Source organism: Eleginops maclovinus, chromosome 16, assembly GCF_036324505.1.
Source record: "Eleginops maclovinus isolate JMC-PN-2008 ecotype Puerto Natales chromosome 16, JC_Emac_rtc_rv5, whole genome shotgun sequence".
In the NCBI taxonomy this organism is placed as follows: domain Eukaryota; kingdom Metazoa; phylum Chordata; class Actinopteri; order Perciformes; family Eleginopidae; genus Eleginops; species Eleginops maclovinus.
The window spans coordinates 2,764,341-2,775,628 of record NC_086364.1 but is presented as its reverse complement, the minus strand read 5'-3'; the positions used below and the strand labels follow the sequence as shown (position 1 = coordinate 2,775,628).

Genomic DNA, 11,288 nt, shown 5'->3' with positions numbered 1-11,288 from the left:
TATTCTACTATAGCTTAAACGCTAGCACCTAACCCAAAACTAACCCTACCCCGACCCTTTAGACTTCAGTTGCACCAGCCAAGGAAGCGGTGCAGTGATGATGTTTTGTGTAGTCCGACACAGAATTAAACATCGATGAGATTTATCAATTGGATTTTAGATTATGCAAAAGTAAGATCTGTCGTAAACACAAGACTATGACACTTAGATTGTTTGTTCAGCAGGATAATCTCCCCATATTACCACCACGTTATGATTATTGAAGCATAATTGCAATCACCAAGAAACAGCAAACGTATAGCTTTAAACAGACTACATCACGATCACAGGACTTCACGTCACCACTGCTAAGCTAAAGGTGGCTAATGTTTGGTGTGATGATGATTAGTAATCCAGATAAGGGACTTGTTAGCAACTGCCTTTTTTAGGCTTTAGAGGTTCACCAGTGGGGTGTTTATTGACGTACTGTATGTCGTCATGAAATTCACTTGTGAGCTCACCTTAACAGACCTTGATTCAGACATGTAACTGGAAACTAACCAGAACCAGTGCTTAATAGGTAGTGGGCTAGTGAGTTGATCTTCAGATTAGGGGACCACTGGTTCATCCCCACCGCAGTCAGCATCAGGTTGTGTCCCTGGGCAAGACACTTCAAACTGCTTTGCTCCTGTTGGGATTGCCCACTGTTTAGAGTAAGTCGCTTTGGATAAAAGCGTCTAACAAGTAACATGTCATTTAATGTAAACTAGTTCAAAGAACCATTGCCTTTGGATTGAGGGAGCGTGGAAGTAACATGCTAACTTATTTCCTGCCTAAAGGACTCATTCCTGCACCCTAACTGTGCTTCATTATGCGGGTTAACAAAAAGGTGTAAACAGGATGTGTAATTTGGGCACCCTCGGGCTGCAGGTTGCTGCAGAACATTAGGCACCTGCTCATTCATGACAAATGGAAGTGTGTATGAGTGTGTATGTGTTCACGCATGTCATGAGACTGATTTGGGAGTTGTTGTTATTTTCAAACAGGAGCCTTAAGCACAGCATATGGTGTTATTAGCTGTAAAAGAATGACAAGGAAACAGTTTAGCACACATAACAGCTGCTGCGCTGATGGCAACGCTTCCTTACACTTCCTCATGTAGAATCAGAATTAGGGGGAGTTACAGCAGGTTGAAAACATTTCGGTCTGTTTTGTCATTAACAAGTAGACTGAAAAAATGTCCAAGCCAAAAGAAAAAGCCACATCAATGATATGTTCAAGTGCTTAATACGTTAAACAGTTTTTTGTTGCCCTTAAAAAACTCATAAAGAGTACAGTAAGTTGAGTTGGTGGTTGGGTAATGAAAACATCTGACTTTGGCAGCAGGTAGCTCTGTTGCCATCCTTCGTCTTCTTTTTAGCCATGACCATGACCCCTCCATAACCTTGACCAATCAGCACTAATTTGAAAAATAAATGCCTAACGTAACTTGAAAAAATGGCCAATCAGAAAAACCTTAAAAGGTCATTTTGGAAGGCATTGTTGTTTTCCTGAGTTAAGGTTGCGAAGGAAATCAAAGGTCAAAATAGCACAGAACATTTTTATATGTGAAGGAAATGAATAGATAATAGGAGAAAATCCAGTTCGCTTACTCAAAGTCAACTGCTTATTGAATGTTAGATGCCTGAAATAAAGTCTGTGGTTAACACAAGTTGAAGAGATTATTTAACTTTGTTCTACAACATCAAATATGTCAGACAAAAACCCTACTGTTGAATGTCTGAAGCTATCAAGTGACAAAATAAACTACTGAACTTCATCAGCTGTCTTTAGTTTAGCGGTGGTGACGTGAAGTCATGTGACAATGCTGTAGTTCCTTTATAGACCAATATTAGCCGTCAATATGTCAATAAACACCCCACTGGTGAACCTCTGAAGCCTAAATAAGGCGGTTGCTAACAAGTCCCTAATCTAGATTACTTAACATCATCACACCAAACATTAGCCTCCTTTAGGTTAGTGGTGGTGAGTTGAAGCCATGTGGCCGTTATGTAGTTCCTTTATAGGATTACATTAGCTTTTTACTACTGGCTTTGCATTTGTGATTCAACAATTAAAACGATGGAGTAAGTGTGAGGAGATGTTGCTTCTGAAGTAGTCAGAGTGTGTTTCCAAAGATCTTATTTCAGGAATATTCAGAAATGCAATGGTAAAAAATCTCATTGCTTTTTTGCCCTTGTGATGCTAACTTCAGTGTCGGCCTACAGAAATACGTCATCACTGCAGCACTCTATAGCATGGTTATTAAAAATTGAGCTATTGGAGATAGAGTGCTGTACGAGTGGGAACTGGTTCCAGAAGGCTTTCTTGTTGCAACATGAGCAGCTCTTTTTCTTAAAGCAAAGCAAAGTGGAAGGAGATCATCTGTATTTATCACCTCCTTCCCTCACACACACACACACACACACACACACACACACACACACACACAACACACACACACACACACACACACACACACACACACACACACACACACACACACACATACACACTCGACGTCACAGTGGATCATTCTGCATTAATCTTCAGCATGTGTGAATGTACTGTATATTGCGGCTGGCGGCTTACTGCATATGCCATTTTATATGCTCAACTGGCTGCTTTTGTGGCAGTGTTGCCGCATTTAGCCAGTGTGTGTGTCTGCGTGCATGCGTGTGTGTGGGTGACCCCTGTGCGGCGAAAGGACAGTGGAGATCACACAGAGGTTAAACGCTTTATTTCTTGACATGTCATCAAATATACTAGGTTGCCTCTCTTTCTCTCTCTACACCCTCTCCTCTTGCATTCACCCTCCTCTCCCTCAGTATCTCTCCTGCAATGGACGACACACAGAGAAAGAAAGCTCTGTCGCAGCACTATCCTGAAAAGCTCAGAGGGGGAAGGGGGACCCTGGTGGATATATTGCATTTAACGCAACAAAACCACCAGAGAGGGTGGGGGGGAGAGCGGAGTAAAGCTTTTTTTTTTTTAAAGGAGGAAAAAAATATCAAGAGGGCTAAAGATAGGGAGAGAAGTGTGTTCTTATATATAATGATCTGTCATTGTTTGGCTGCAGTGACGTTTCCATGGCATTGTGCTCCGCACTGAAGGTCGGAAGCAATGTACCCACTCCATAAATAACACTGGCTAAGTCATTGTTTTTGGGTGAAGCATGGGGCCAGCATCCACCCACTGACCACCTGTCTCACCTTAGCTCTTAAAGGAGTAGTCCAACACTTCAGTAATGGACTGTATTTATATTATAATTACATATATGTATTTCCCAATAAGCAGGAACATGTCACATCTGTGTTTAAAGCTCAGAGCTGAATGGTTAGCCTAGCTTTTGCATAAAGACAGAAAGCTGTAAAGCATACTGCTGAAGCTCCAACTCGTCGCGCATTCAATTGTATTAGTGAACATGGGCGGTTGTAAGGGGGGGGGGGTAACGCTGGCCAGTGCCCCTGTAACAAGGAGCTCTGAACCCCCTGTCACCCCCATCTAAAAGAGGAGTTTATAATGATAATACAACATTATGTAGCGTTGTGCTGTAACTAGTTAACTGGAATGCATTTTGTTTTTCATGTAATTTAATAAAACTACTTAATCAAATTCTGTTACAAAAAGAAACAACAATGATGGTATCTTCGGTTTTCTTTGTGCTCTATGACTTCAACTAAAAATGTAAAAATGTTGCACACTGTCTTTCACTCGTTTGTCCTGCAATTAAAATGCTACTCCCCAGCATGGCCCCCCTAGTAAAACTGGTCAACACTGAAAAAAATGAATTTAATTGTGTTATGCTAACAGATTTCACATAACTGTAATAGGTGAGAAGAAATAAATAATATTAAGTTCAAATAAATCCAAAAACTAGGTTCAACTTATAATAATATTACATTGCTTTTAACTAACCTAATATAGTTATGTGAAATGTGTTCACATTGTATACATCCAACCGCCACTGAACATTGTTTGAATATTTTTGGAGAAGTTTGCACTTATATTACTCATAAAAAATGTACAAAGCTATCATAACGGATAAATGCATATGCCACATATGCATTTATCCGTTATGATAGCTTTGTTAAATTTTTCAAGCATTTATACCACATTTTAGTGGTGTGTGCTACAGTTAGCTCATGCTAGCTGGTAGCTCACATTTTCTGACAATCAGTATCACACCAATTTGTATTTGTTTTTCCATTGTTGTATCTATTAAATCTTTTCCAAAGTAGCCAAGGTACAATCTTTACCAGGTAAATCTCTTTGGTCACAAGATCCAACCTGGAACGGCGGTCAGTATTTCACGTGCTAACAGTTTCTTTTCTGCCTGTCTAAGTGCAGTACTTCATTATTAAACTCCAGCGTGACATCACAGCATAATAACGATGAACAAAAATAACCCCCCGTGTGCAACACAGCCTCTGAGAATGAGGTCAAAATGACATTAGCGGTGCCGCAGCAGCCGTGTGTGTGTCGGTGTGTGAGTGCTGGTGTGTGTGTGCTGGTGTGTGAGTGCTGGTGTGTGTTGGTATTTGTTTCTCTCCTTGAGGGACTGGGAATTTCCATCGCACCCCGCTGCGTGGAGGAAAGGAGAGAAGAAGAGAGGGAGAGGGGGGGAGGTTTTGCTTACAAAAGAGAGCACCATTCAGCTGATGTCAGAGACATCCACCTGAATGAGGCTGATCAATAAACGGATACGAGCGTGCCGAGCTCAGCAGAAAAGGGGGAAAAAAGCAAAACGAGGGGGTGCACAAAGTTACCCCCATCATCCTATTCTTCTTCTTCCTCCTCTACTGCTTCTCACTCTGATTTTATTTCAAACTAAACCCCCCCCCCCTTCATCCCCATCCCCAACCAAAAAAACATCTCTCGTCCTGCCCCCCCCATCCCCTCTCTCCATCTCTCCTCCTTCTCTGCAGCAGACTCCAGCGCAGTCAGCTACTACGGGGGACTGCAGTGTTACGCTATAGCACAGGCAGAGAGCCGGAGAGAAGAAGAAGGGGGGGGTTAGAGGAAGGAGAGAGCAGGGAGGGAGGGGGTTAGGGGGGTGCGCTGAATAGCGATAATAAGCAATCCAGCACTCAGCTCTGAAATCGTGGTAATAAAGCAGCACGGGCTGTCAGTGGTGATGACGGGGAGAAAGGGAATGGGTGGGTGGGGGGGTTGCCTATGGAGTGTGGCAGAGAGGAGGACAAGAGGGAAAAGAGAAGGGCAGAAAGAGATGCTGCCGTTGCAAAAATGTAGCATATTCATAACGAAATGAAGCTCATTTATTCCATCGCTTTCTCCGACATTCTTCTTCTTGCGGGGGACGTTGGCAGGGACGGGCGGCTCGTCCTTCCCCAGCGAGCTAATCAGCTAAAACAAGCTGGCCGCCTGACCTCAGCCTACCTGACGCTGCTTCTCCACCCTCTCCACCCTATCTTTATGTCACCACGCTGGCACCGAAACTATTGACTGCAACACTTTCAAAGTCACCCCCAGCTGTCATACCGATGCTCCCCCAACCCAGCCGTTCAATTTTATTGTTATACACTCAACCCCCCTTTGGGTTCCTCAGTCGCTTGTTTGGCTACCGTTTGAATTTCTGACTTCACAGGTTTTATGCATGAAAAACCTGCCAGCTGAGTACGACATGCAGCACCAACGAAGAAGAGTGGCTGCTTCCAAACTCACTGTGGTCATCTGTCGTCATTTCTTTAGTACCATGTTGTGTTCATCAGGGGTTTTCAGGCGTTTTGAGTTCTGCAACCTATGTGATGAGCCTCACAGAACTACACTGGACAAAACCAACTGTAGATGAGAAGTACGAACTAAGACACATTTAGCCGATTAAGCCTGCTAAACAAACCTGCATCAGTATGACATCAGAGGCTCACCACTTTATCTGCGCTAGAGCGAAAGCATGCACTCTTCCCTGAAAATGTTGTTGACCTGTCAGCTGTTTGTAATGTTTTGTTGTCGTCTATGTCAGAGCATGGACAACGTTATCTCTGGCAAGAATGTTGCCAGTGGACATAAATTGCTATTGCTTTTGGAGGGAGCTGTTGTGATGCTAACTTCCGTTTGGGCCTACAAAAATACGTCATCACTGCACCACTGTATCATATTGAATGCCGGTGTACTATTCTTTATTTCTACAGTACCTATGCATGACAGTTAAGAGTAGGGGATGATTTATGCCAAATGAAAACGCATAAGTACATTGCAGGTTTGTTGCAGCATGTAAGTAACACACCCACAGTACACACTCCGAGCCGCAACGCAAAGGGCTCACAACTCCTTGCATTGATCTTTAACATCATGCGATAAGGACATCATTTTTGAGGGTAATGGGCTGGACAATGCCATTTCTCATTGTTGTATATATGTTGGGAATTACATTTTAAATGGTATCATGAGATCCCTGATAAAGCAACAAGGGATCTGTGGACCCTTGTTGGACCAATGGTGCGTGTGTATGTCTCCTTGTTTCTACAGATTTTTAATGTGCTTGCATTAACTCATTTTCTGTTGTGTATTCATGCCTCCCAACAGTACATCTCTCACATCAGAGTGTGTGTGCTAGTGTGTGTGTGCTAGCATGTGTGTCTCAACACGTAGGTCACACAGAGTGACTGAGTCAATATGCTGTCTCTGCGTATGGCAGAGTCCACAGAAAACACCGACGGTGGTCAGCACTGGCCCCATAGATTTTTAGAGACACTTAAGCAGGGGGAGGCATGGGTGAGGGAGGGAGGACTGAGGCAGAGGGAATTATAGATGAAGATTTGAAAAGGGAAAAGAGAGAATAAGAGATGAGAGAACTTAAAGAAGAGAACATGACTTGCAGGAGAGAGGTGAGACAGAATGACTAAATGATTTGAAAAATACATTACTCATCTCATTTCCCTAAAGTCTTAAATCTGTTCCCTCCTATTGATTGCCAGGGACTGATCATATTTTTTACACACAATCATAAAAGATTGGATTTGGTTTTACGTTTTAAAACTGGGGTCGGGCACTTCATCCTCCCTCTCCTATAATACTGAGTCTTTGCTTTTGGTCAACGTGTCAACCTGTCCCCCCTCTATGTCACGCTGCGACTGCACAAACACACTTTTATTATATAATTTCCAATATTGTAAGAGAAGCCAGTCAGAAATAAGTATGCAAATACTTTGGGTGTTGGATTGCCATGGAACATAAACTCCACCACCCTGACCCCTTCTCTCCCTGAAGGGTAAACTATGTCCTGCATTAGTGTTGGGAGGAATTTGTCAAACAGAGTTTATAGAGCTTGACAACGCCTGTACACGTTATGTTTTAGCCTTACTGGATCCTTCAAGACATACCTCTAAAAAAAACTCCTCTTGCAGACACTTAATATTTTGCAGATAACATTTGTATCCAAACTGAAGTGATGTGTGTTTACAGGGATATGTGTTTTACAGTGGAAAAGTCTCTGCTCCATCAGACACTTACCCCCCACCTGCCAGGAACACACTCATGTCTAGTGCTCACACACACACACATGCAGAAACCCAGCAACCTACTGGATGGAGTGTGAGGTAGCTGCTTACAGTATGTGTTGCACCCATAGTAGGACACACCGACCTCTGGATTTTCACTTTTACTTTTTACTTTGTGTTAAAACACTTGAGAACAACTCAATACCAATTTGGATTGAGAAGTGGGTCCCACATTAGGGTCACGCCTAATTAGGTTAAATCGTGTTAACACTGTTAAGAATAGCTGGAGAATGAAAATGACACACATGTAGACACAGAGGAGAAAAGGAAAAAGTGATAATGGTGGACTGATGCGCACTGACAGAAAGTCATCAGCAGTGCCAACATATTTACACACACTCGTATTAAGTGGAGAGATTACAAAGGAGAACAGAAGAGAATAGGGGAGAAGAGTAGAACACACTGCAGTGATTTGAAATCCTCCCCCTCCAGTTGAAACTTTACGCGAAACAATGCGCAGTGGCCACAATTGTTCCAAACGTGGGTACGTATGCGCAGCGCCAGAGCAGAAAGAAAGACATACAGACAGAAAGACAGACAGACAGACAGACAGACAGACAGACAGACAGACAGACAGACAGACAGACAGACAGACAGACAGACAGACAGACAGACAGACAGACAGAAAGAAAGAAAGAAAGAAAGAAAGAAAGAAAGAAAGAAAGAAAGAAAGAAAGAAAGAAAGAAAGAAAGAAAGAAAAAGAAAGAAAGAAAGAAAGAAACACGCAGTATATCATGCGCAGAAAGGTGGTTGAGTAGTGGAAGAAAGACACTTGTCCAGCAACTTACCCGTGCGTATTTGGAGGAGTAGGGGTCCTCGAACAGCGCCCACATGAAGGGCCGCACCACCGCCCACCTGGTGGCCCTGCGGCCGTCCTCCTGCATGCACAGCCGCTTCAGGTCTCCGTCCGCCCCGCCGGTGAGCGCCGGGTCATCCTCGGGCGCGTCCGGCTCGGGCTGCTCGAAGCTGTCCAGGGCTTCCTCTGCATCGCGATGCTGCCGGTAGTTCATCCAGCAGCACGCCTCCACGTCCGTCTCGTCGATGCCCCAGAAGGCCAGCTCCTCCTCGAAGAGCGGCCCGCAGACATCGTTGGGGCAGTGGAGCTTCCCGGTGCGGTAGTAGTTGAGTATGAAGGCGAAGGTGGCCGGGTGGCGGTCGAAAAAGAACTCGTCAGACTTGGGGTCGTAGTCGAAGTTGCTGTACGCGTCGGGTTCCGTGAGCCAGGAGAGGCGCGTGCCCGGCAGCGTCTTCAGGGTGCTCCGGTAGGTCTCGTGTCGGATCCCGCCGCAGTTGATCACGATCTTCTCGCTATCTGACGCCGAGCAAGTCATGGCTGCGCTGGAGCATGCTTCGGTCGGTGCGCCCGACTGCTGCTGCTGTTGCGGCTACTGGCCCCAGTCCCCATCCACCGCCGGTCCCCGCTCTGCAGGCTGCTGGTGCACCGTCCCGGCAACTGCAAGGAGTCAACTGAGCTGAGGAGGAGAGAGGTGGGGAAGGAGGAGTCTTTGTGTGTGTGTGTGTGTGTGTGTGTGGGGGGGGGGGGGGGGGGGGGGCGTGTGTGTGTGTGTGTGTGTGTGTGTGTGTGTGTGTGTGTGTGTGTGTGTGTGTGTGTGTGTGTGTGTGTGTGTGTGTGTGAGAGGAGAGGGAGAGTATGGGATGCGGATTTTATGAATCAATAGCTGTGCCCGCTGACTGACTGATTGACTGACTGATTGAATGCATATTACCGGATCATTTGATGTTATTAAGGTCAGGACTGCCTGCCGCTGAACAAATCCTTTTTCTTCGGGCTCTTTTGGCTCTCTGACAGCTTTCTGGAGAATCTGCTGCATCCTTGGATTCAACTGCGAGATTTATTGAACTAAGAAGCAGAGAGACAGAAACTAGACAAGCTTTTTTTCTTACAGCAAATGTTCACGTACATATGGACTCCTTTATCACACACATTGTTGAACTAAACCACATGTCCTCTAGCCTGCACTCTACTGTTTCCTCCAGATGATGATCCTGCTGCAGGGATTTGCATCAGACAGGTTTTTTTTTGTTTTTTACAACAAATTGAAGCTTCACCAGCGGGGTATTTTCTGGCTTATTTTTATGTCCTAGAATAAAACATGAACATCTCTTCAGCTTGTGTTAACCACATAGCCTCCCTTATTTCAGGCAGCTAACCAAAAATCTTTCCAAAAACATTTGACTTTGAGACAAGCAATCCAGAAGTTCTATTATGCTAACTCATATCAGGTTTTTTAGACTCATTCCTGCACCACTTTTTATCGTTTTGCCATTAGCAGCAATGTTGTCACGACTGAAATCCTCACATATCGTGTCAATGTCATAACAACAGCTCACACGTTTCTGTGGAACACACTTCACAGCAACTTTGAATATTTTTATCCTGTTATGAGTACATAAACCACCTCTACATTTTAACTGCACACCTGAAGACTTTATTCAATTACAAGCTTGAAGTCTTCAGACTTAACCCACACTGACTCAAGTGACATCAATGGAAGACATTCATCAGGCATCCCATAGCTCCCTCTGAAGGCTTCATACAGCTGCTCAAGTGCCATATGCAGTGATACTGGCTAACATCTGGAGAGTCACTTAGGTGTGGGGTTCCCCTTTAAGATGTCCTTATCCATCTATGAGAGGGAAGAAGACACTTGTAGTATATGACCATTTATAAGTGTTTTAAATCAGAATGGTTCAGTGGAAACACATCTTAATGACATGATTAAATGAAATGTAATGGATAGATTTTTCCTGAAGGAAGCATCCTCAGCCCTTGAATGTACTTAAAGCTGCTCATACTGCAATATGGTTCCTCTCAAAGTGTTTAATTATTGATGTGATGATGTGTCAGCGTTTTAGATTTTCTTATGTTGTAAAGATCACACATACAGTCAAGTAATACGTCCCTCAAAGAATAAAAATGCTGAGTACCTCAACCACTCTATTGAAGATTGTGTTTAGTGTCCTGCATAAAAATTAGTCTCCTTTACCAGAGCACTCCTCTGTCACCCCCCCCCCCCCTCTCTCTCTCTCTCTGCTGCATCACTCCCTTCCTCCACACTGTCTTTCAATCTACTAAAACACTTGGCTCAATTAGAGCGGAGAAGGAAGGGTATGATAGAGTGTTTCACGCCCACCGCCCATACCCACCACCCCCCCTCTCTCCTTCCTTTGCAAGATAGTCCCTCGACCACCAGCACGAGAGAGAGAGAGAGAGGAGGGGGGGCAGAATGAGTATTTGCTGAGCTCCACAGAATGGGGGGAAAAGACTGCAGACCGTCAGATCATTAGTGCTCTCCCGTTTTTTCCTCTCTCTCCCTCTTTTTCTCTCACACGGCGCATTCTCCCCATTCCTCTCTCCACCTCCTCTTATAATCTCTACTGCCCCCCCCTCTCTCTCTCTCTAGTGCAGAGCTAATGTGCTGTGTTGGTCTGTTGAGAGCAGTCTGCAGCACTGTGCTCTGCTGTACAGGGTCCACTACACCGTAACTGCCCCCCCCCCCCCCACACACACACACACACAGGCATGAGCATATGCCTTCCAGTTCTATACCTTCTTTCTGACCCTATGTTCTTTATGTTCTATTTTCATCATGTGGCCTGTGTGTATTTGTTAAAATAAAAGAAAGAAAGAAAAATAGAAATGAATAAATATTGGAAAGAAGAAAGCGCTGGAAAAAAGCAAAACTAAAAAAGGTAGAGGGACAAGGAAGGAAAGAAGGAAGAAAGAG

The 11,288-nt window shown here is 44.3% G+C and overlaps 1 protein-coding gene across 1 annotated transcript in view; it reads right to left on the bottom strand.

Annotated features, from left to right (window-relative positions):
• The window catches only part of LOC134878269 (potassium voltage-gated channel subfamily C member 1-like), a 60,359-nt gene extending 51,474 nt beyond the window's left edge, over positions 1–8,885 (bottom strand). The window contains exon 1 of the mRNA XM_063904197.1: positions 8,328–8,885. Within this exon, the coding sequence (XP_063760267.1) occupies positions 8,328–8,870 (543 nt within the window). The 5' untranslated portion in view covers positions 8,871–8,885. The remainder of the gene's footprint in view (positions 1–8,327) is intronic.
• Between the last annotated feature and the right edge of the window lie 2,403 nt (positions 8,886–11,288).